Source organism: Xenopus laevis, chromosome 4L, assembly GCF_017654675.1.
Source record: "Xenopus laevis strain J_2021 chromosome 4L, Xenopus_laevis_v10.1, whole genome shotgun sequence".
Taxonomy (NCBI): Eukaryota; Metazoa; Chordata; class Amphibia; order Anura; family Pipidae; genus Xenopus; species Xenopus laevis.
This window is the reverse complement of record NC_054377.1, coordinates 52,709,684-52,733,252: the sequence shown is the minus strand read 5'-3', so window position 1 is coordinate 52,733,252 and position 23,569 is coordinate 52,709,684. Positions and strand designations below refer to the sequence as shown.

Genomic DNA, 23,569 nt, shown 5'->3' with positions numbered 1-23,569 from the left:
ATAAATCCAGAAAAATTCAAGTTTTTTTTTTTACTCGAAAATTTTAGTTTTGACTGTAAAATATCCTTGAAAACTAGAATTTTTAGGGTAAAAATCAACTCGACGCTAAATAAATAACCCCCACAGTGTACTCTCCAAGGTGTTTTAGGCAATCCGCTGCCATCCACACCCCTTATTTGTGTTCACTGACAAACATACCAGCGTAGAAACGCTAAAGTATGCATATGCAGACTGCACCGATATCTGCTCTGTTTGCTTGCATTTCCATACCTCTCGCTGAACACACGTAGAAGGCGCAGTAGGCAACGGATCAGCTTTCCAACGCTTAATGTAAATAACACCAGGGGACAAAGAACCCATCTGTCAAAGGCCTAGGAGAATAGTGCTTACAGAAGCTAGAATGATTGTGCTCTGAATTTGCAGAAGTACACAGTCCTAAAAACTTCTGTAAAACTGTTATATCACGGTACATGATGTAGGGGCAGTACATATTCAAATATTTTCTTCAGTATAAAGTGCTATTCTAGAACGCAGGGATCCCCAACCTTTTGAACCCGGGAACAACATTCAGAAGTAAAAGGTGTTGAGGAGCAACACAAGCATGAAAAATGTTCTTGGGGTGCCATATAATTGCTGTGATTGGTCATTTGGTAGCCCGTATTTGGATTATCAACCTACATTGAGGCTCTGTTTGGTAGTGCACTTGATTTTTATACAACCAAAACTTGTCTCCAACCCTGGAATTGAAAAATAAGCACTTGCTTTGAGGCCACTGGGAGCAACATATAAGGGGTTGAAGAGACACATGTTGCTCATAAGCTACTGGTTGGGGATCACTGCTATAACGTATTCCATAACGTTGAACATAAACTCACAGTTTGTTCCTGGATATCTAGCTGTGCTCCATCTTCAAGTTTGAGGAACTTCGCAGCCACCTGATCATCATCCACCTTCTGCTCTCCCATGACTGCAATGAGTTTTTCTGAAATTACAGCCACCTGTGCGGACACATCTAATGAGAGTAGAAGGAGCTTGAAAAGTTTCCACAAGACACTGTGAAAAATATTACCACTACAGAGCAATATTTATACATATGTATTTGGAAAGCACTAAAAGAAATCAAGGAACACCATATCCCTCTATTCTCAGGGCAACAGAAAAACAGGACAGCAGGCAGGTTTCATTTTAACTACCTTCGTATTTGTTTGCATCTGTGACAAGAGGCCGAAGATCAGAAAGAGCTGACTGCAGAATTCCTAGGGGCTCATCAGGAAGAGACTGGTCCATTTGTTGCCTCCCTTATAAAGTTATAATAACCAGATTAGTACGGTAATAACAAACACATCACATTAAGTACTTAATATGGTTACAATCTATCTTATAAAACGGTCTTACACTGCTCTACCAATCAAATATTACTTTTGGGCTTTCTACATTACAGTACAATATCCTTCTGCAAGGTTCCACAAAGGTCCTTTATAAGTCACATACTGTATATTAAATGGATACTATCACCACATAATGTCACCTTTTTGAACGTATAATGACATATTTGTCAGCTATTTGCACCGAATTCAGTAAATATTCTAAAATACAGGCTGTTCATATATACAGGTATAGGATCCTTTATCTAGAAACACGTTATCCAGAAAGCTCCGAATTACAGAAAGAACATCACCGATAGGGGCAAATTTACTAAAGGGCAAAGTTTAGGAACGGTCGCTGGCGTAATTTAGCTAGCAAAGGAGATAGACTCTGGCGCAACTTTGCACTCTAACACCAGGCGAATTTTCGCTCTGTCGAAAGAGCGTTACAACACAAATTCACTACGTTTTTGATTTTACTAAACGTTACCTCTTGCGCCAGAGTTTACTCCGCCAGCTCAGACCAGGCGAAGTGCAATAGAGTAGATAGGAGTTGAAAAATATCGAAAAAAAAATTTGGGGTACCCTCCTTCCCCCCTACATTTGATAACATATGGCACCTAAACTATACTGTGGGCACATGTGTAGGGCATTATAACCACTCTATATAATTTTATTAAGGTTCCCTAGCCTTGTGTAGTGTAATATATTTGCTGCAGCATATATACAGGCATTGTACTTTAACTGCACGCCATATGCAAATTAGCCAACGCTAGTGTAACTTCGAACCGCTGATCATATTTTCGCTAGCGCAACTTCAGTGTTCGGTACCCATCTTCGCATCTTCGTGAATTAGCGTTGTCTAGGTGAATTTACGCCTGGCAAAGTGTTGCGATGTGCGCAAAGCCAGCGATGGCAGATTTTCGCATGTAAGTAAATTTCCCCCCATAGACTGCATTTTATCCAAATAATACAAATTTTTAAGAATGTATTTCCTTTTCCTCTGTAATAATAAAACAGTGCCTTGTACTTGATCCCAACTAAGATACGAGTAATCCTTATTGGAAGCAAAACCAGCCTATTGGGTTTATTTAATGTTTACAAGATTTTCGAAGTTATGTATAAGTTATAAAGATTTTTTTTACTGTAAAACAACACCTTGAACCAAGCTAACAACACTGGGAATCACCATACACACAGTCATACATAACAGCTCAATATCAGTGCCAGAGAACAGTATCCAAAATACAAGCCCATGCTTAAAGTTGTGGAAGGGAAATAAAACTTTCTATTCTACTGCAGTCAGATGGATGTGTGGTAATTGATCTCAAGGAAGGGAGTGGGGTCAGCTTTTTGCTCATCCAACCCCAAATCAGACAACTGCCCTCTAGCAGTTTCTTCCATACCAAAACTAACCTAATCAAGTAGTGCCTCACTTTCCACTAGTCTATAAAAACAGAAACTATCCAAGTTATATAACATGACATGGCTAACAAAAATTATTTTTCAAAATAAAAAAAACTTAACATTGCTCTGTTTTACTCATCATGACACATTCAGGTTCAAGTAATGATTTTTGTGTTTGGTTTTTAACTTTAGCTTGCAGTAGACAAACCTTACCTTTTTGCTTCCTTAGCTTTTCTTGCTCACAAGCTTCAATATATGCGTTAAACATGTTTGTAGGGATCTTATCTGCTCTGCAGGATATACCGGTCAGAAGAAAAATATCACAATAAGCAGAACTGAGAGAACAGTGAGATGTGACAATCTTTATTCATACATAATAGAACATGCCGGGGGGGAAGTAGTGAAAGAAAAAGGCCTCTGAAGACATGATGCTTAACTCTGTCTCTTGATTTAATGTGATCAGCCATTTAGCCTACTGCTTGTGTGTAGCCACAGACAAGCAAGAGATGACCTTGCATTTCCATCAGCAACAAAAATTTCACTTGCTAACCCAGTTTCCTCACCTTTTCATTGAATCAATAAGCAGCATGAGTGCATCTGGAGCAGCAGGAAGCTGAAACAGAAATGTGGATTATATTTTAGCAAAGTATATGGCTTTTCCACATTCAAGACAATTTCTAGAAATGCTATAATGTTGCTTGTTACAGCATGCAAAGTGGTGCTAGATATTCAGCTCCCTTGTCACTCTGCATATATTATGTATGGATATAACCTAAATATAAAATGCAGAGATTCTTAAAAGGTATAGGCTTTTTTTTTTTTTAACAAAAAACTTGTCTAATGTCTGCACATTCCGTATTTTTTCCCTTCAGTAATTCAGATTAGAGAAAAAGTAAAAGAAAATATTGCTTCTCCCAGTCAACCCAAATTTGACAGTATTTAAAAGTAAAATGTATCTTTTTATGAATATACAGTAAAAAAAAAAAATTTTATCCGAACTTAAACCAAATCTGAATCCTAATTTGCATATGTAAATTAGGGGTGGGAAGGGGAAACCATTTTTTACTTCCTCGTTTTGTGACAAAAAGTCACGTGATTTCCCTACCGGCCCCTAATTTACATATGCAAATTAGGATTCGGATTCGGTTCGACCAGGCACAAAGATTCGGCCAAATCCTGCTGAAAAAGGCCAAATTTACTGTGCTTCTGTACCAGCCCAAGGCAACCACAACACTAGCAATAAAGATCTGTGTCTCCAAAGATGTCCCAGTAGCTCCCCCATCTTCTTTTTTGCTGATTCACTGCAATTGCTCTGTGCTGCTGTCATTTACTGAGCTTAGGGACCCATTCACAATATACAGTACACATAGAATATAAATGTATATAAGGCTGATTAGTAATTAATACAGATAGTTACAACACGGCAGCACAGCACGACAGAAAACCAGTGCAACTAGCATCATAATGTAATAATCAGCACTCTAGCATCAGCTTATATTACAGACAAAACTCATTTTCTGCTTGATAATTTGAGACGACCCCTAAGCTTAGCTTCTCAACAGCTGCTCAGAGCCCACTGAGCATGTGAGTGTCACAGACACTTTCCAAGATGGTGACCCCCTGTGACAAGTTTGAAGTCCTGGATCATTGCTGCTATTGAGAAGCTGAAACTTTAGGCTGGTGGAATAGGTTCAGTATATAAAATATGTAATTTTTAGCCATATTTATTTATAAGGGGTTATTTCTCCTTTAAGCAAACATTTAACCACTAAACTACATGATACTCCTGTCCCACACCCACATTTACACAAATGAACAGCAGTTAAACATGTTAACTGCTTATTAAGGCCTGATTACATAGACAACAGGTAGGTCATGACTACAGAAACGTATAATTACATAGTATTCTGCAATGCTTAACCAATGCAAACTTAAATATTCTAATAAAGCAATTATAGTTAAAAAATAAAGCATACTAACCACACGAGGGGTGAGGAGGGCAGGTAGGAAGCGAGATGTAAAATATGGTCTGCGAAATATGCTGCAAATAGAATTAAACTGAATCAAACACAGTACAGTAAACTATACCACAGTAACAGTGTTCCATTCTCTAAATCGTACAAAATGTAAACAACCTACATGGATAATTTGGATGTGTCAAAATCTGCTGTGCAGCACTGTTGAACACATTGTTAACCCCAAGGCTCCCTTCAATGTTATTTAAGAACTTTAATCACAATAGACAGATGGTGCACATGATGTGTTTCAGCCAGTGGAAAATCTTGTTGTCTTGAAATATCATTTCCTATTCCTCTTCAAATCAAAGGAAACCACAAGAGGAATTATGGGAACCTCATGTGCCTTTGGTCTTAGCACTACTTAAGCCATCAGTACTGGTGCTTACAGGCATTTTCTTTTAAAATCAAAAGGAACAACACAATGTGTTTTTATGTCTCACATGAACCATCAGCCTTAAATGAGACATATTATATAAAAAACAAATATGAACCAGTGCATTAAACTATTTTAGATATAGAAGGAATGTTTTTAAAAGTTGTTTCTGCCCTCTGGATTGTCTGGTTCTGCAGAGGAGTCAGCAAACTGCACTGTAGGATAGGAACCAGTCAACAGTTAGTCTGACTGGATAGGGAACTGAAGCCTGTCTTTGCTTCTGTGACTACAAGGCAGTAAATGGCTGTTCCCCTCATACTGTTCTTTTAGCAGGGACAGTTAGAAAGCACCCACTCCTATTCTGAAGCAGTGAACATCTATGGGGAGCTCCAATATTAATTTGCACCCAAAAGTAAAATCAGCACCATATAGTATACATTATTGCCTACAAAATGATGGGGGTTTTATTTATCATATAGATCTCCTTTAATGCTTGGGAATGCACACAGACGAGATCCGTACATGGGGCTGGGTGAGCGCTCTATCCAAAATCCCAAACGTTCCACTCTGGTCACGTGGATAAGGCAAACGTAGTGCTGAAAAGAGACTTGTATAAAATCTTATCCTTTATTGATCAAACTTGGTTAAAATCACAAAGTCCAAATGTACAGGGCAGGGGAGTGCATGGCTCAAGCCAAGGAAGAATCCAAGGAAGAATCCCACGTATGCGCCTTTTCAGCACTACATCTCCTTTAATGCTACCTGAAACCATCAGTACTGGTGCTTTGAGGAATTCCCTATTTATGTCAAAGGGAAACACAAAAGGAGATTATTGATGCCACTTATGCCTTCGCCTTATTATTTCAACACTGCATTAACTTGCATGCCCAGATTAGCAGTAAAGCAGCATGGCTGCTTTGAAAAGAAACACGATTATAAATGAACAAACTAAAGGGGGCAAATGTTACCAAAGGCACTATACACCAAGAAGGCTCTAAATATGTGAATGAGGTGCACACAGACTGCAGATAAGAGTTTCCACGACGTATATTATGGTGAGGTCACCACTAGGATACATGGGAAAGTCCAGGACAGAGCTTATTTATGCCCCAGGTTCCTAACAGAGTGGTTCCGGGACTGCCCGGGTGTTTTGTGTTGTCCTGAGCCATCTCAGGTGGATAATTAAAAAGGCAGCTCAAGCCAGAGCGTGGAGCTCCAGTCTGGGAAAAGACAAAGAAAAGCTGTGTGAGCTCATTGAGAGACTTGAAATCACCACAAGGTTGGGAATTTGTTTGTGTTTGATTATTATCTGTTTTGGGGAGACAGGCAGTAGGCCTACTCCTGGTTAGTTAGGAAAACTTACCTGTGTCAGCCCATTAAGTGGCAAGGATTTTATTTTGAACTGTTTATTTGGTTCATTTTCCTGCAAGTGAAAATAAACTGCCAAAAGAGACTACACTCTCTTAAGTTATGATTGTGCCGTAGGCTGTTTAAACCTTAAAAACTGAGTCCAGTTAACTAAACCCTTACAATATATATTACCTGGCTTCCATTACACTAGCTGGAATCTTGCCTGTGTTCTCAAATATATTCAATGCTTTTTCGACATCCTGGTGTGCTTGAGACTCTGGCTGTAGAAAAGCAAAAAAAAAAAACAAAAAACACAAATACTCCTTCCCATCTTCTAACTAGAAAACTGAAAAATGTGCAGGCGGCCAGTCTCCCATCTCACAGAAGTTATTATTGTGGTTTACAAATAGAAGTACAGATAGATTTAAAACACTAAGTTGACCAACATATGACTAATAAACATGGCAACAAATAGCTGGAAAGCATTTAAGGCTAAATGACACAGAAAAGAAAATACCTGAACTTTATTTGATCTTGCAGACAAGTCCTCATACAAACCCATATCCTCAATAGAAACCTGAAGAGGGAAACACTTTGTTAGAAAATAAAATTAGTCAAGAGACTAGAAGCTATCACCAGCATCTAGGAAGTTCTCTCTCTGTACTGTAATGTAGACTCACTTTCATATCCGTTAGGCGGGTTTTAGCCAAGGAAATATATTCCATCAAGAGAGGCCGATACTTAGTGGGCACAAATGGTGGATGCAGAACATGTACCTAGAAAGGATTTCAAAAATATGATGCTGAGATGAAAAAAATAACTAGTGAAGATCAAGAAAAACAAATTCACAAACAGATTTTAATTAACTAGAATAGCATAAAATTATACTAGGATGGGCCATTATACTTTGTTTTTTTTTCCCACTAGATGAAAACAAATTGTTTGTGCCAATAACTCTGAATTCTCACCTTTAAGTACTGAGGAGCTTCAAAGGGAACAATATCAGAGAGAAACTTCAACAAGAACACCAGAGACTTCTTGCTGTTGCCATGATAAGAATTAGCAGCTCCAAAGGTGCACTTAGAAAATAAAAAGCAAGATTGAACAGCATCACTTTTTTGTAAACTCTAATACAGAATTTAAATCCAAAATGTTTCTTTCTGTGGAATGACTTCTCATGTAATTTACAATTAAGGGCATGTTTACCTTGAACCACTCTGTATAGGACACAAAGGCAGCAGGACCTTCCAAGGCAGCCTGTCTTACAATCAAGAACGCAGTGATCATACCTTCCAACTCATAACTTTCAAAAGCATGTGTTAAAAGTCTACAAAGGAGATCTAAATGGGAGGAGATGACGTGAAATGAAAAAAGTGCTGTACACATAGACAAAGGTTCCTATACTGAGGTAGCGTCAACTTAACGCTCTTTTCACCACAAACAAAGCTTTCTTTAAAGGGGTGCTTCACCTTTAAGTTAACTTTTAGTATGTTATAGAATGACATTCTATAGCAACTAAGCAACTTTATCATTGGTCTTCTTTATTTATTGTTATAATTTTTTTTGTATTTTATTGATTTTTACAAGTGATTTTATTTTTTTTATTGATTTTTACAATAGAAGTGTCTTTGCTTTGTTCCTACAGTATTTTCATTTATGTTCAATAAGCAGGAATAAATTGTACAACGTTATAATTTTTGAATAATTTTCCGCCTTCTTCTGATTCTTTCCAGCTAAAAAAACAAATGCTATATAAGGCTACAAATGTATTGTTTTTGCTGCTTTTTATTACTCATCTTCTATTTAGGTCCTCTTACAAATATTCCTGTCTCTTATTTAGATCAATGTATTCAGCAGCTCTCCAGATTTCAATTTTAGTAATATGACCCTAGCAACCACTACTGAATCTAAATTTGGAGAGCTGCTGAATAAAATGCTAAATAACTCAAAAACCACAAATAATAAAAGAATGAAAACCAATTGCAAATTGTCTCAAAATGTCACTCTCTACATCATCCTATGTTCCAAGACATTTTTCTAATGTACTTTTGCGGAATTAGAGAAGAGGAAATATCTTGACAATAAGGTTTGCAACTAGATTGTGTTACAGCACAGCTGCATTGTTCCTTTCAGTAAATTCACAAGAGAACATCACCATCTCACCTTTAATAAGTTGCTGAGCTTCAGGTAGGCATATAACCAAGCAGGAAACACAAGTCAAGACGTGATGCCAATTTACCTCCTGGGTGTCCAAGACCAGCTGTATGTGAGCAATCAGTTTCTCTGCGCTGAGTGCAACGAATAGCTGCATGCCAAGTAATATCAGATGATGTTAAAGTGAAAAATTGCATGGAGAATCCATGCATATACTACAAAACAATAGAGAAGTTCAAACTAACTATTTTTTTTGGGGGGGCGGGTATTAAACAGCTTTTCCAGTCACCATTTCCATTGCAACATTCAGCCAGAAAGTACTGGTAAATATTAGAAATAGTTATATTTATTTTAAACAAATAGCTGATTTCACCTTACGATACAAATCCGTCAGCAATGTGCTAGTTTTCACAAAACTCCAGTTTGCCTGGCACTGGATGGCATCCGACACTGGGGGGAAAAAACATCACCACAAAAAAAAGTTTAAACAAATTAGTCCCTGGAAATAATTTATACAGTGGTTTCCCATGTTGGAAGCTTTATGCTTTCATTTGCTTATGTAGACACAAAGGGGATAATCAATTGTATTATTGAATGCAAGTGGGAATGCATGTGGGATTTGCAAGTGGCTTCAAAATTTTTCACCCAGATGTTACTACTTCAATAATTGCTTTTATACTGCAAAAAAGGGGGTAGCTTGCCCATTTATTTTAACTACATATGCATTGTCAAATTTTTTAGGGGAAAACACACCATGCCATAGTCCTGGCATAGTTGGAAAATGAATACCCAAGTATTTATGCATCAGTGTAGAATTTGGCTACATACACATACTGCCAAACCACACAGTTATGACCAAATGGACATGAGCTAATTGATTCAACCTGTTCAATGCATGTGCTGAAATGGGTTATAATCCAATTAAGCTTCCAGTTTTGGCTCATCAATTGTGAAATAAATTACACCAAAGTTTAAACCAACCAAATACTTCTTAGGGGATCACACATTTACTGAAATTTGGCTGAAAATGCCCAAATTGTATGAAATACTCACCTCCATGTTTTTCTAGCTTTTGTTTATAATTCATTCCGTCACATTACATAGGTCCTACTACATACATATAAATATCATTCATAGTGCAAAAAGAAGTGCCTCCCATGTACCATACCTTTCAGCTTTGGCTTGAATGTGAGAACCTGAGTCAGTGTATGGATAAAAAATTGTTCAATGGATTCTGGCACCACACGTGCTCTATATCTGTGAACCTCAAAGGCACTTAACCTGCAGATGGTAAGGTTCATAAATGTCAAAATAGTGCTCCCACCCTGTATTAACTTGCTACACAATACTTTAAATCCATAATTGCTTATGGTTTCTGTGTATTTTCCCTCTACATTCTGTTTTGCCTCACAAGGCCCACACCAATATCCATACACAAGGGGCAGATTTATTACTTTTCCAATGGTCAATTAAGTTTTCAAATGTTTTTGTGTCAAAACTGACAAATTCGAATTTAAAAGTACCAACCTAAATATAAATTCTAATGTGAGATTAATCACACCTCGACCATAGGAACAGTTCTAATTCAAATATTCCCCACCTAAAACCTAAATAAAAAGTCAATGGCAGAGGTCCTTTGACTCATTTGAAGATGTTAAAAGCCTTCCTGATATTTCAGTTTTTACGCAGAGGAAAATTTGATTTGAGTTTCGTTCGCATTTAATTTGAATATGAATCGAATTTTCGGGTCTTTCCTATTTGATCGTATTTTAGACCTTCAAATTTTTTCATAAATAACTTCCCATTCAGATGTGAGTACATTCGGATTTGTTAGAGTAAAAAAAAATTCACATCAATTCAAAATTTGACCTCTGATTATTAACCCCCTAAGTCAACCTACATACTCTACATGCATAGTGGTAAAATATTCTGCAGAAGAATACTTTTTGGAAAGGATAGCCTATGCAATCTAAAATATTAACAGTGGGGAGGGGGGTGCACAATAAACAAAAAGGCCAATATAAAATTTACAACAAATAAACACATTGCAGTTTACGGTTTCTACTTATGATTATAGCTCAGATTTGTAACTCATGTTTGTACTTTTCCACCTAGTCATAGTTAAAGGACATGTTAAGTTTGGTATGTTTGTGAAACTCTTTCCACTATCCTACTGGAAAACCTATTTCCTAATGCATTTCCATTTATCTATCTGTTGTCATTACATATTACAGTCAGCTCTTGCCCACTAATTCCTAAAGGTCCACCCAGTGGAATTTTTAGCATTTTCCTGGTGCAGTGTTTCCTACAAGCAAATATTATCAACCTATTTTATATGAATTTGTTATTTTTAAAAAATATATATATATTTTTTATAGAATTGTAAACATAATGTAAATTATGTATTAAAGGGATCCTGTCATCGGAAAACATGTTTTTTTCAAAATGCACCAGTTAATAGTGCTACTCCAGCAGACTTCTGCACTGAAATCCATTTCTCAAAAGAGCAAACAGATTTTTTTATATTATATTTTTATATTCTATATTGGGCTAGACATTTTGCCAATTTCCCAGCTGCCCCTGGTCATGTGACTTGTGCCTGCACTTTAGGAGAGAAATGCTTTCTGGCAGGCTGCTGTTTTTCCTTCTCAATTTAACTGAATGTGTCTCAGTGAGAAATGGGTTTTTATTATTGAGTGTTGTTCTTAGATCCACCAGACAGCTGTTATCTTGTGTTAGGGAGCTGCTATCTGGTTACCTTCCCATTGTTCTTTTGTTTGACTGCTGGGGGGGGGAGGGGGAAGGGAGGGGGTGATATCACTCCAACTTGCAGTACAGCAGTAAAGAGTGCTCTAAGGCACAATTTCTCAAACTGTGAGCTTGTGCATGCAGCTAGCATATGCAGCTAATTAGGAGTATGACCTCAAGGGCAAAAAAAAATATTCTTTAAGTATATAAGCAATTTATTAAATATATATAACACATATATATATATATATATATATATATATATATATATATATATATATATATATATATATATATATATATATATATATATATATATATATGTGTGTGTGTATGAAGGACATGAAGACCAAAGAAATCTTGAACCCAAGAAGCCTAAAAAATCTCTCATCTAAAGAATCAGACTCAAGAGTAGTTTTAGGTGCATTTGCCATGCATTTTATCTTAGCATAAAATAAATACATGTAAATCAGGTATATTAAAAATGTCAGCTGGAATTAATCACAAGCAGGTAGAGCATCAAAGCAGTACCAGTTTGTTCACCTTCAAATTAAGTTTTATTATAATGTGATTTAGTAGAAATTGATATTCTGAGACAATTTGTTCTTTTTTTGTGCTTTTTGACATATTTTAAGAAACTCTCCAAGTTTGCAATTTCAGCAACCTGGTTGCTCAGGTCCAAGCTACCCTATCAACCATGCATTAATAAGAGCCTGTACTGTATATGAATAGGAGAGGGCCTGAATAGAATGTATCCTTACAGAGCATTTGTTTTTTAGATGGGATCAGTGACCCCAAATTTGAAAACTGGAAAGAGTCAGAAGAAGAAATAGTAAAATAATTCAAAAACTATTAAAAAAATATGAAGGCCCATTGAAAAGTTGCTTAAAATTAGCCATATTAAAAGTTAATTTAAAGGTGAACAACCCCTTTACATTTCTATTGCTAAATTCAATACTGATACCTGTCTAAAGCTGGAAGTATATCCACTAAACCTGAGGCACATCTTACATTTAAAAAAAACAGGTGTAAACACAATGCACCCAGAAATATACTGCACTTTATATCGCTGAAAGGTTCAAGAAATACATTAAAAAAAACAGTAACACCAAAAAATTAAAATGTTTTAAAGAAATGAAAATATCATGTAATTTTGTCCTGCACTGGTAAAACTGGTCTGTTTGCTTCAGAAACTCTACTATAGTTCATATAAACAAGCTGCTGTGTAGCAATGGCGGAAATTTAAAAAAGGCTATATGGCACAGGTTAAATAGTGGATAACAGATAACAACATTATGTTCTACTATCTGCTGTGTGTGGCTGCCCCCATTGCTACACAGCAGTTTATTTATATAAACAATAGTAGTGTTTCTGACGCAAACACAGCAGTTTTACCACTGCAGGGCAACATTGCGTTATATTTTTATTACTTTAAAACACTTATTTTTCGAAGTTACTGTTCCTTTAACTAGAAGAATGGCAAGTTGAAAATTTAAGAACATATTTAAACATGTTTAAACAGTCGTCGTTTCATTCTTACCAGTGTTGTTCTGCACTTGATTTGTCAGATTTTTCGACACTAACAGCATCAAGTAACCCTGCATCAGGAAAAAAGTATTTATTGTGATTAGCACCAAAAAAAAGGTTAATATAATTAAATTCAGTGTTTATGTACAAAAATAAACCATCTTATTTTTTAACACAATTATTATATCTTAGTGCATGAATGAGGTAGAAAATAGGCAACATTCAAAAAGGTCATGACCACACAGTGGCATTAACTGGTATGAAGGCCTCAGTTATAATCATAATTGTGTTTATACAACACCTTTGTCAGGTGAGATATGGAATAGAAAGGAAAAACAAACGAAAAACATAATAATATAAGAAGGTCTGAACAGAACTAGAGGAAAAAAAAAGGAAGTTAAACACAAAGAAAAATAATAACAGTACGGGCAGAGTTCACATACTATATATGTCATACTATATATGTCAAGCAATCTATTGGCTCTCTACCTCAAGAATCATGAACTTAAGAGTAGATTTGCCAGGGACACCATATTTAAGGAACTGTTTATATTTCAACAAAATGTTAGTTTTTCATATAAGTACACCTTAGCCAACCACTCAACTTTATTAATTGTAGAAGGTGGATCTTCCAAGCTGCCGTGTAAATCAGATTTAATAATTTCCTCAAATGGTTTATTAAGTAGAGCTTCCCATGGATTTTTAGTTTAAGTTTAGGAGTGACACCAAGAATACTATCTATCATGGCATATACTCTGCACCAGAGGCGCCTGACGTTAGGGCAGCTCTGGCAGATGTGGGACCTAGTACTCAGCTCCGGGCAATCTCTAAAGTAGTTCGCATCATAAGATGGGACCCATTTTGAAATATGTGCTGGCACTTAGTATCACCGTGTAAGTATCTTGTATGTTTCCTCTATGCTTGAGCTAAGAGCAATAAGCAATGTTTTAAATTTTGGGTCTACACCCCCTTTCACTGCAGTGAAAGCTCAAAACCACTTTCAGAAAGATCACAGAAAAGACAAATTGGTGTTACTACAAGGTGCTTTATATTGTTTTTGTTCTGAATTGCTTTCAAAGTTTACTTTCTTATGTCTTTCTCTAGGAGGGGGGAGGTATATACTGTTCTAAATTGATACATTTCTTATCTTTGGTCCTGCTGAGCAGAATCCCAGAGTTACAGCTGTTAAAATTGATACAATAGTTGCTAATATTCCACAGATGCTGCTGAGAAATATATTGATTACTGAGCTGCCAGACAGAAACACCAGAGACAGGAACATTAAACTTTAAACTTTAGTTTTGTAAAAACTGTAAAAAATAAAAAATGCAAAACAACTTTAAAAAGTAGTTATTCTGGTGAACAATCTGAAAACAACTAAACTTTAAAAAAAAAAAAAAAAGTTTTTGTAAAGTAAATAACCCCTTTAAGCCACATTTGTCACACCTTCAATGCCTTTGATAGACTTAGAAACACAAAAAAAGTCCTCTGGTCCCCAAGGCAATACAAAGTCCCACTTTATTTGTCAAAGCAACACAACCAGCAGCTGTAAGAAATGTATAAATAGAATCACTCGATTCAAGCCAGCACAGCACACTTACATGAAAGTAATTTATCCAAAATTGAAAGGCAGATCTGAAACAAAAGTAAGAAACATGGTTAAACACATCACATCACCTCTGATAAAAGAAAAATACAGTTAGGAGACACTGATACCTCTTCAGTTTTATGCTGTTCCAAAATTCTCTCAGTTGCTGAAGAACGACGAAAACTGTTTTCAACTAACAAAGCCTGGAAGTCTGTGGTAACAAGTTAGGTGCTTGTTATTTATCTACTGAAATTGTTACACCTATGCTAAAATTGCAGTTTATTTGCTATCATGCTTTTAACATTGATTTTTTTTATTTAACTACTGGTCATAAGATATAACAAGTGAATACAGTGAATTACCATTACATTCTCTCACTGTATAGTTTGTAGATTGGATCCTTGCAACCTACCAGATATCATCTTTTCAGCAAGATCACCAGCCAAGGATGAATTGTCTATGTACAGACACAGTGAGCACATCTCACTAAACAACCAATCAACAGCAGATATGGTGTCCTTACAGCTGGCAAAATAAACATATATTTAGATATTAGATATCCAGTTTCACTGATTCCATTCGACATATAGGTCAGTGAAATGTTTACCTTTCCAGAATTTCATCCAGACACACAATGCCTTCATTGTGTAAGTGCCACACAGCTTCAAACACTAAGGGGGGCTGCAGAGATAATATAAAATAGTTATATTCTAGAGCAGACTAAGGGTAGGGACACACTGGGCGATTTGGGGAGTTTTAGTCGCCTGGCGACTAATCGCCGCGACTTTTCTCCCCGAATGCCTCCCCTCGCTCTGCGCCTGGCTAAAATGAAAAATCGCCTGCGCTAATCACACGCGGCGATTCGTTTTCCGAAGTCGCCCGAAGTTTCCTCGTGAGGCAACTTCGGGCGATTTCGGAAAACGAATCGCCGCGTGTGATTAGCGCAGGCGATTTTTCATTTTAGCCAGGCGCAGAGCGAGGGGAGGCATTCGGGGAGAAAAGTCGCGGCGATTAGTCGCCAGGCGACTAAAACTCCCCAAATCGCCCAGTGTGTCCCTACCCTAAGGACACACCTTGTAATTCCTTATTTCTCACCCTGTGAATCCAGATTTCCTTGCAAAAAAGTGAACGACAGAAGCAATTTTCTGCCAATAAGATCTTCAAGGTCTTCAGCAAACTGCACAATTTCTCCTACAAACATAGAACAAAATGAGTGAAACAAGGCAAAAAATCAACCAGTGCAACAACTTGTAAACTTTTGATTATGCCATTAATACAGAAATAGAACAAAGGAAAAGTGTTTTGGATTCCGTCACATACAGAACTAGACCCAGAAGCTGTATTTTTATATTCACATTTCAGCTCAAAGAACAAAACTGCTTATCTTTGAAAGCAAATCTGTCATCTTCATTGCTGAAGTGCTTTCAAGTCACATGACACAGTTTGTATTCGGTTCAGCTAAATAATAATAAGGAATCAAATCTTAAATTTGCATATGGAGTGCATGGGATTTGTCTGAATTTTGGATTTGATGCATGCCTATATATTTATTCTCAGTGTATACGCACTCTCTGTTCCGGATTTAACACAGCACTACTATCTCCGCATGCCTGACAGATCTGCTGGATGTTAGCAACTGCAGCTTTAGCAGTCAGGATACCAGGTGATATTTTCAAACATGATGCCTGATCTTTTAATGTAGACCCTGTAGAAAAAATTATAGAAAATGAAAAAACTATATGCAACTCAAATGAAAACCATATCATGGTGCAAAATGATTTCTATAGAGATAGTGATGCATGGGTAGGACTACCTTTTCTGGGAAAAAATACTGGCCTTCCTGTAGAAAAAATTATAGAAAATGAAAAAACTATATGCAACTCAAATGAAAACCATATCATGGTGCAAAATGATTTCTATAGAGATAGTGATGCATGGGTAGGACTACCTTTTCTGGGAAAAAATACTGGCCTTTCTGTATATTAATGTGTTTTTCCTATTAATAACATCATCATGGGATCAACCATAATTTTTACCGGCCAGGCCGGTAAAATACCAGCCAGGTGGCAACCCTAGTAGGACCAAAACCGAAGGGTCTTACAGACCAATTGCCTCACCGGCGGTGGGGCGGCACATGAGTCCGCTTGCTGAACCCCAGAGATGTGTCGGGGTACAAGTATAAAAATAATGTGGTGGTCGAGGTCAGGCTGGGTTAGGGAGGGGAAGGGTAAAGCAGGTCAAATTATTTTCAACCCAGGAACTCTTAATATAAATATGTTTTGAAAGTGCTTACAAATTAAATCAACTTACCAACAAAGGCTGCAGATGGCATTCGAGACTTGATGGAAACAGGGTTTTCTGGGTTACATGTCTTCTTATATGGAGGTGCTTCTACCTATAAATTAGAGATCAAAAGCTACTGTGAAAACAGGATAAAACTCAAGCCAGGAAGAAGATGGACTACAATTCTTGCTTTTTAATTTGAAAGTGTGACTGAAAGGTGTATGTTAGCAGTGTCCTGGGACTAACAAGTAACAACCCATGCAAATCATTCCTTAGTACAGCAAGAATTCCTACAGTTTAACACGGAAAAATGTATCACTACTATTTTCATGAAAGTCATTAATCAGTTGCTTTTTATTTCACCAACTGTCTCCAATTTCCAAAGCAATTAGGAGACAGCTCTGGTTACACACCCATTTCCTCAAAGCTAGAATTGGTGTAAGAGGTTTTTAGCAATGTGTAGTGATTTATATTGAAAACTAAGCTCAAACTGTGCATCTTCTTACCTCTGAGAGGAACTGACTGACATCTTGATTGCAACTTAGCAAATACAAAGCAGCCTCCTGGAGAACGGAATTGTTGCTTTTTCTGTCCAGTCTTTTCACTCTTCCATCTGTAAAATAAACAAAAAAGCTTGTATGTTCCAGGGAACAATATTTTTAACACTCTCAAAACAAAATAAGTAGCAAAGTTACTTAAGTAGTTAAGCACAAATGACAGGAAATATGTATTGTATTTTGCAATATTACTTCTGACCTACTCTATTTAATATTAGTTCCCACCAGGGAATTTAAAATTTTGGTCTAAGAGCAGCGGTGATAAACTTTCCAAAATTTCAATGCTTAGACGATGAAGTAAAACAAGCTAAATGGCCCTGCACCTGATATCTCTGAACTACAGAATTATAACTTTGTTCTCTACCCTCTGATTAAATGCAATATTGTACCTAATCCGTAACATTTGTATTCTAACAAACCTCCACAAGATATTAAAACAAATTTCAAACCAAATCCAAACCCTAACTGGCATATACTAAAAAAACATCTGTGAAGAAAATATCAAGTTCCATTGTTCAGAACTTTATGTGCCATGACTTTAAGGATTTAGATTCAGTTTGGCAAATGCAAATCCTGCATACATGGTAAGGATTCTGTCAAATTCCAAACTGAATTTAGGATTGATGGATCCTTTGTAACATAGAAAAGTCTCCGTTACTAGGAATGGATAGTATAATGGCATTATAATACACAAAAGCCATGAATATCTGATGTAATTTCTGTCAAACGACAAGAGGGGATACTTTATTCACTATATATTAGGACAGATGCTTCTTACTAGTATAGGCACGGGAAAGTTGCATAATCAAAACAAAAAAAAAAGTCCATGAACTGCAAACATATGAGGGCAATGTCTGCATCCCAACTATGCACTGTATTAGTGAAAATGTGTATTGTTGTATTCTGGCCATATCATCCTTAAGCATTAGGAAAGTCTCTTGGGCTGGTCAAATGCAAAACAAGAGATCTGTGCTGCACATGTACAATGTTGCACTGATTAAAGGGGTTGTTCACCTTTAAATTAACTTTTAGTATGATTGTAGAGAGAGATATTCTGAGACAATTTGCAATATTTCTTTATTTTTTATTATCTGTGGGGTTTTTTTTAAATTTCAGCAGCTACCTGGTTGCTAGGGTTCAAATTACCCTAGAAACAAGGCAGTGGTTTGTATGCAAATCAGAAATATGAATAGGATAGGACCTAAATAGAAAGGTAAGTACCAAAAAATAATATAAGCTATGAAATTGTAGCCTCACAATGCAACGGTTTATGGGCTACCATAGTCAGTTACCACAATTTGAAAGCTGGAAAGAGTCAGAAGACAAAGGCAAATAATTCAATAACTATAAGAAATGAAGATCAACTGAAAAGTTGCAAAGAATCAGCCCTTTACACCCACCCCTTTTAAAGTGAATTTTTAAGACAAGAGGTGTATGTGTGTCTCCCTGCAGTATTGCATTTAAAAAAACTAAGTTAAACTAAGCAAGATTTATGCCATTTTTATGCAATTTGGTCTGCTGCATCCAAGGTGTATCTGGAGTGGTTAACTTTGCTGTGTTGGGTCCTTAGTTTGAGTCTAGCTGGGGCTTCTGCATTCTGAATTCTGCATTCAATCCTGGTTCTGACTCTTGAAACAACGCAGAAGTCAGCTCCCTTCCAGGTCCTTGAAAGGTTGAACACTGTTATATTTATTGTTACTATGACATTCTGTAACAATTTGAAATAGTTTTTTTTTAGTTATTTAGCTTTTTGTCCAGCAGCTCTCCAGTTTGGAATTTCAGCAGCTATCTGTTGCTATGATCTTGTTTACATTAGCAACCATGCAGTGGTTTGAATGAGAGACTGAAATTTGAAGAGAAGAGGAACTAAATAGAAATATAAGGAATCAAATGGCACAATAACCATACAATTGTAGCCTCACAGAGCAATTGTTTTTAGGCTGCTGGGGTCAGTGACCCCTTAATAAAAGCTGGAAAATGTAGAAGGAATGAATGCAAATTAAAAAAAACTAGAAAAAAAGAAGACCAATTACAAAATTGTTAGTAAAAGGACATTCTATAAAATACTAAAAGTTAACTTAAAGGTGAACCACCCATTTTAAATGGGGGGGGGGGGCACTGACCCCATTTAAACAACAAAGGCTACAAATTGAATATTATTGCTACTTGTTTTAATACTCATTTCTATTCAGGTCTCTCCTATTCCTATTCCAGTTTCTAATTCAAATCGATGCATGGTTGCTATGGCAATTTGTACCCTAACAACCAGATTGCTAAAATAGCAAACTGGAGAGCTGCTCAATAAAAAAAAAACAATTGCACACTGTCTTAGACTATCACTCTTTACATTATTTCTTTGCACAACCCCTTTAAGCTAATATATCAGTATAACTGATGCACAATGGTAAGTAGATAACTCATTACACAGGGACGTATTTATTTGCATATTATAACCAGGTTTTCCCTTTAGGGATCATTATTCTGGGGTTTGGTGGAGGGGGGCAGACTGTCTTTGAACATTCGTCCATTACAAAACGTAAAGCCTGCTTACGTCCTTACTGCCAATACTGACTCACACGAAAGGGACCGAACCCAACGTGTACATGTGTTTAAGCTAAGAAACAATACCCAGTAGTTCTGCCAAGCTCCTCTTCTGCCCGCTAGGAGTAAAACCTGGCACAGCGGACATCATGCCCACCAGACGCCCAAGGTACCAACACACAACATGCACATTTCCTTGCACTTCCGCCACACACAGCTACAGCAACCCGCGCTCTGTGATCATTGGCTGATTACTTCCTATACTATTTTCATTGGTCTAAAAAATTGAAGCGCGTGTTATACGAAGAAAGACCATGTTGGTGGAGGCAACTTGAACTGTTCAAGTAAATTATCTGTTCGCTTGAGTTTAAGAGAAAAATAAAGTCTGATTTATACATTTTTTTGGGGGGTGGTTGTCTGCTCTGGAACTCGGGTGTCTGGCGAGGGCTTACACGATATGGGAGTTTTACACGATATGACCCACGAGCTGCAACTCTGCTTTCTGGTGGCAAGTGGTAAGGTGAGCATTTTTGTAAGTATGACCAATGGAGGCAGCATAGATCCATGATGGGTTATTTATTCAAGTAACTCCTTATTTATTCATCTGCACAAGTATAAAATTCCCACTGAACTGTTTGTGTATGTATAGAGGTAAGGCATCACTTTCCTAAACTGTCGCAAAAAAAATCTGTGCCAAAATGATCAGCAATAACGTCCCTGGATTGTTCAGCAGCTCTTCCGTTTGCAGTTTCAGCAGTCTGGTTGCTAGGGTTTAGCTTAACCTAGCAACCATGCACTGAGTTGAATATGAATAGGAGAGGCCTGAAAAAGGTGAGTAATAAAAAGTAGCAATGAAAACATGAAGGCCAATTGAAACGTTGCTTAGAATTAGCCGTTATTTAGCATGCTGAATTTACATATGAGAAGCGCAGGACAGCCATCAGGGGGGGACAGGGGGGATAGTTGTAGGGGGCCCCAAGGGTAAGGGGGGCACCGGCCACGCCACACTTACTTGATTATCCGGGCCCCCATCTTTCTGAGAGCTGCTGACTTCGGGAAGTCATGGACGATTAAGGGGCCCTGGCCACCAATTTTCTTATAATTTTGGCCTTGGCCACCAATTTTTTTTTCTCATGTGGGGTCCTAGCCACCAATATTTTTAATGGGGGGCCCTGGCCACAAATGTTTTTTTATGGGGGGCCGTGGCCACAAATGTTTTTTTATGGGGGGCCCTGACCACCAATATCTTTTTATTTTTTATTAACATGTGGGAACCCTAGCCACCAATATTTTTTTTGTTTTTTTACTGTGTGGTGGGGAGGGCGGACCTGTAGGTGGGGCTTGCGGTGGGCGCAGCCCAGGGGGCCCAAGAAATGTTGTCATATGGGGCCCTGCGATTTCTGATGGCGGTCCTGTGAGAAGGTCACCAATGTCGGTCAGGATGTTTTATTAATTACTAAAGTTAAATAAATGAGTCAGGATGTAAAGTGTAGTGATAAATAAACAATTTATCTGTCCACAGAATATAGCAGAGTGAGCGTCATTGTATATGAATGGAATCACTTTTATAGTGATTCCAAACTAAAGAGGATTTTGGTGAAAACAGATATTCACGAAAGGCCCCTACTTTAGCAGATATATACCCAAGTTTTTCGTGTCACAGATAAGTGTCAGAGTAGACAGGCTGTACATTTAGATGTGGAAGTAGAAGGTGTATGCTGTAAGGTAATTGACAGTAGTAGTTACTTTTCATTGTATTCTACATCCAACATTAAGGGCCACCTCATTTGCAATACCAGATTGGTCATTTATCTACTACTGTACAGTCTATGGAATGCCAGATTTAATATATGGGAAGTGATCCAAAATGCGGAGCCTTTCAGTGTAAAGATCTTTATTATAGCTTGGTCATGAAAGGTGAAATAGACCCATCATTTGGTTTGTGCCTAGCATGCCTTAAATAATTCTTTACAATGTCATGAGCAAATGAGTGATCTGTGATTTTACAAATCTAGGTTTCAGATCTAAGTAGGTCTGTGGGCACATTCCATCTTAATAAAGCACTTTGTATCTGTTTTCCTTGAGAGCCATAATGCAAATGAAATTAAAAAGTTAATCTGCCTCATGAACCCAGGGATCCATATTATTCAAATTATGTTATTTGTCAGTGTACATTCAGTATCAACCATTGCCTCTGAGTCTTCAATTCTATTCTCTAGGACACTTGTTCTGCTCAGTGCTGCATCTGTGCAATGCTATGTTTGCAGTACCATAAAGTAACTACTTGTTATGTCTGTCTCTCACCCAGCATCATGAGCACTGTCTGCCCTGCATTTTTTGGTGACTTGTTCTCTGACTGCCTCAACATCAGCTTATTTATGATCACTCATGACCTTTTATTACATTTTATTGCAATTTAACTTCATTGTAAACCTCTTAATATATTACTTATCCACCCCAGCACTCCTACAGTATTAACAGCCATTGGAACTTGCAAATCTCATGAACGCCAGTCCTAAAGCAACCTAAACATATTTAGGCTCAATCCAAAGGGAAAGTTTATGATGACAAGGACAAGGATTGGAGAAGAAGGGTAACAATCTGCCTAGGACATACATGATAATTGGATTCCATGCATTAAGTTACCCAGTTACATATAAAAGCTGGCAAAACATATGCAAAAATACAGGAAGATGCAATGGATTTTCCATGTATATGAGCTCCATAATGGGTAAATTTTGACCTGCTACTGTAGCTGAAAGTCAGTCAACTGATATAAGGCAGATATGTCTTGTAAAGCAAAAGCCTAAAGATTTGAATTTTCTTAAGAATTTAAAAGTCTTTTTGGTGAGAGTCGTGTCAACATTATCAAAGCCAATTTGCTGGCATAAAAGTCCAATATTTTAAATGAAGAGGCAACCAAGTTTGCTGCTACAGGCAAATACATATGTACATAAACTAGTCTCCCATCAACCTGTCTTGGTGATAAATTATTAACTTTTCTGCCAAGATCTACCAATGTTGCCTGGACCCCCACATTGGCAAGAATATTTGAATTGATCCTTAGGTGAAAAAAGTCCACCTCCACTGGGTTTCCAGGATAAGAATCACTGGGAATAGAGAGTCAAGATAGGAAGTGTTCCACTGTCTCTCTGATATGTCTTGATACAGAGGACCTTAATTTTCATAAGTGAAAATGATGAGCATATTTAGTTTGTATATCCTAGACATTGTTAAACAAGCAGTTACAACACTTACTGCTGCAACTGCTCAAAGGGATTCTGTATGATTTACATGGTGCAGTTTTTATTTCTAAATTACACTGTTTACACTGCTGATAATTTACTCTACAATATAAAATTTCATTCCTGAACCAGCAAGTGTATTTTTTTTAGTTGTAATATTGGTGTGTAGGCCATCTCAGGTAATTTTGCCTGGTCATGTCCTTTCAGAAAGAGCCAGCACTTTAGGATGGAACTGCTTTCTGACAGGCTGTTGTTTCTCCTACTCAATGTAACTGAATGTGTCGAAGTGGGACCTGGATTTTACTATTGAGTGCTGTTCTTAGATCTACCAGGCAGCTGTTATCTTGTGTTAGGGAGCTGCTATCTGGTTACCTTCCCATTGTTCTGTTGTTAGGCTGCTGGGATGAAAGGGAG

At 37.2% G+C, this 23,569-nt stretch overlaps 1 protein-coding gene across 3 annotated transcripts in view; it reads right to left on the bottom strand.

The window, feature by feature from the left end:
* Window positions 1-20,155, bottom strand: part of fanca.L (FA complementation group A L homeolog) — a 43,039-nt gene extending 22,884 nt beyond the window's left edge. For 2 of the 3 annotated variants that reach the window (XM_018242205.2, XM_041589403.1), the window contains exons 1-23: window positions 19,998-20,155; window positions 17,319-17,425; window positions 16,840-16,924; window positions 16,098-16,234; window positions 15,625-15,720; window positions 15,137-15,210; window positions 14,942-15,054; window positions 14,658-14,740; window positions 14,543-14,576; window positions 12,955-13,012; window positions 9,835-9,947; window positions 9,040-9,116; window positions 8,676-8,817; window positions 7,719-7,852; window positions 7,481-7,591; window positions 7,193-7,288; window positions 7,030-7,089; window positions 6,705-6,793; window positions 4,752-4,812; window positions 3,335-3,384; window positions 2,985-3,061; window positions 1,194-1,298; window positions 876-1,012 (exon numbers count right to left, since the gene is read on the bottom strand). In XM_018242205.2, coding sequence (XP_018097694.1) covers window positions 876-1,012; window positions 1,194-1,298; window positions 2,985-3,061; window positions 3,335-3,384; window positions 4,752-4,812; window positions 6,705-6,793; window positions 7,030-7,089; window positions 7,193-7,288; window positions 7,481-7,591; window positions 7,719-7,852; window positions 8,676-8,817; window positions 9,040-9,116; window positions 9,835-9,947; window positions 12,955-13,012; window positions 14,543-14,576; window positions 14,658-14,740; window positions 14,942-15,054; window positions 15,137-15,210; window positions 15,625-15,720; window positions 16,098-16,234; window positions 16,840-16,924; window positions 17,319-17,425; window positions 19,998-20,061 — 2,103 coding nt within the window. In that variant the 5' untranslated portion in view covers window positions 20,062-20,155. 3 annotated transcript variants of the gene reach the window in all.
* Window positions 20,156-23,569: the final 3,414 nt, after the last annotated feature.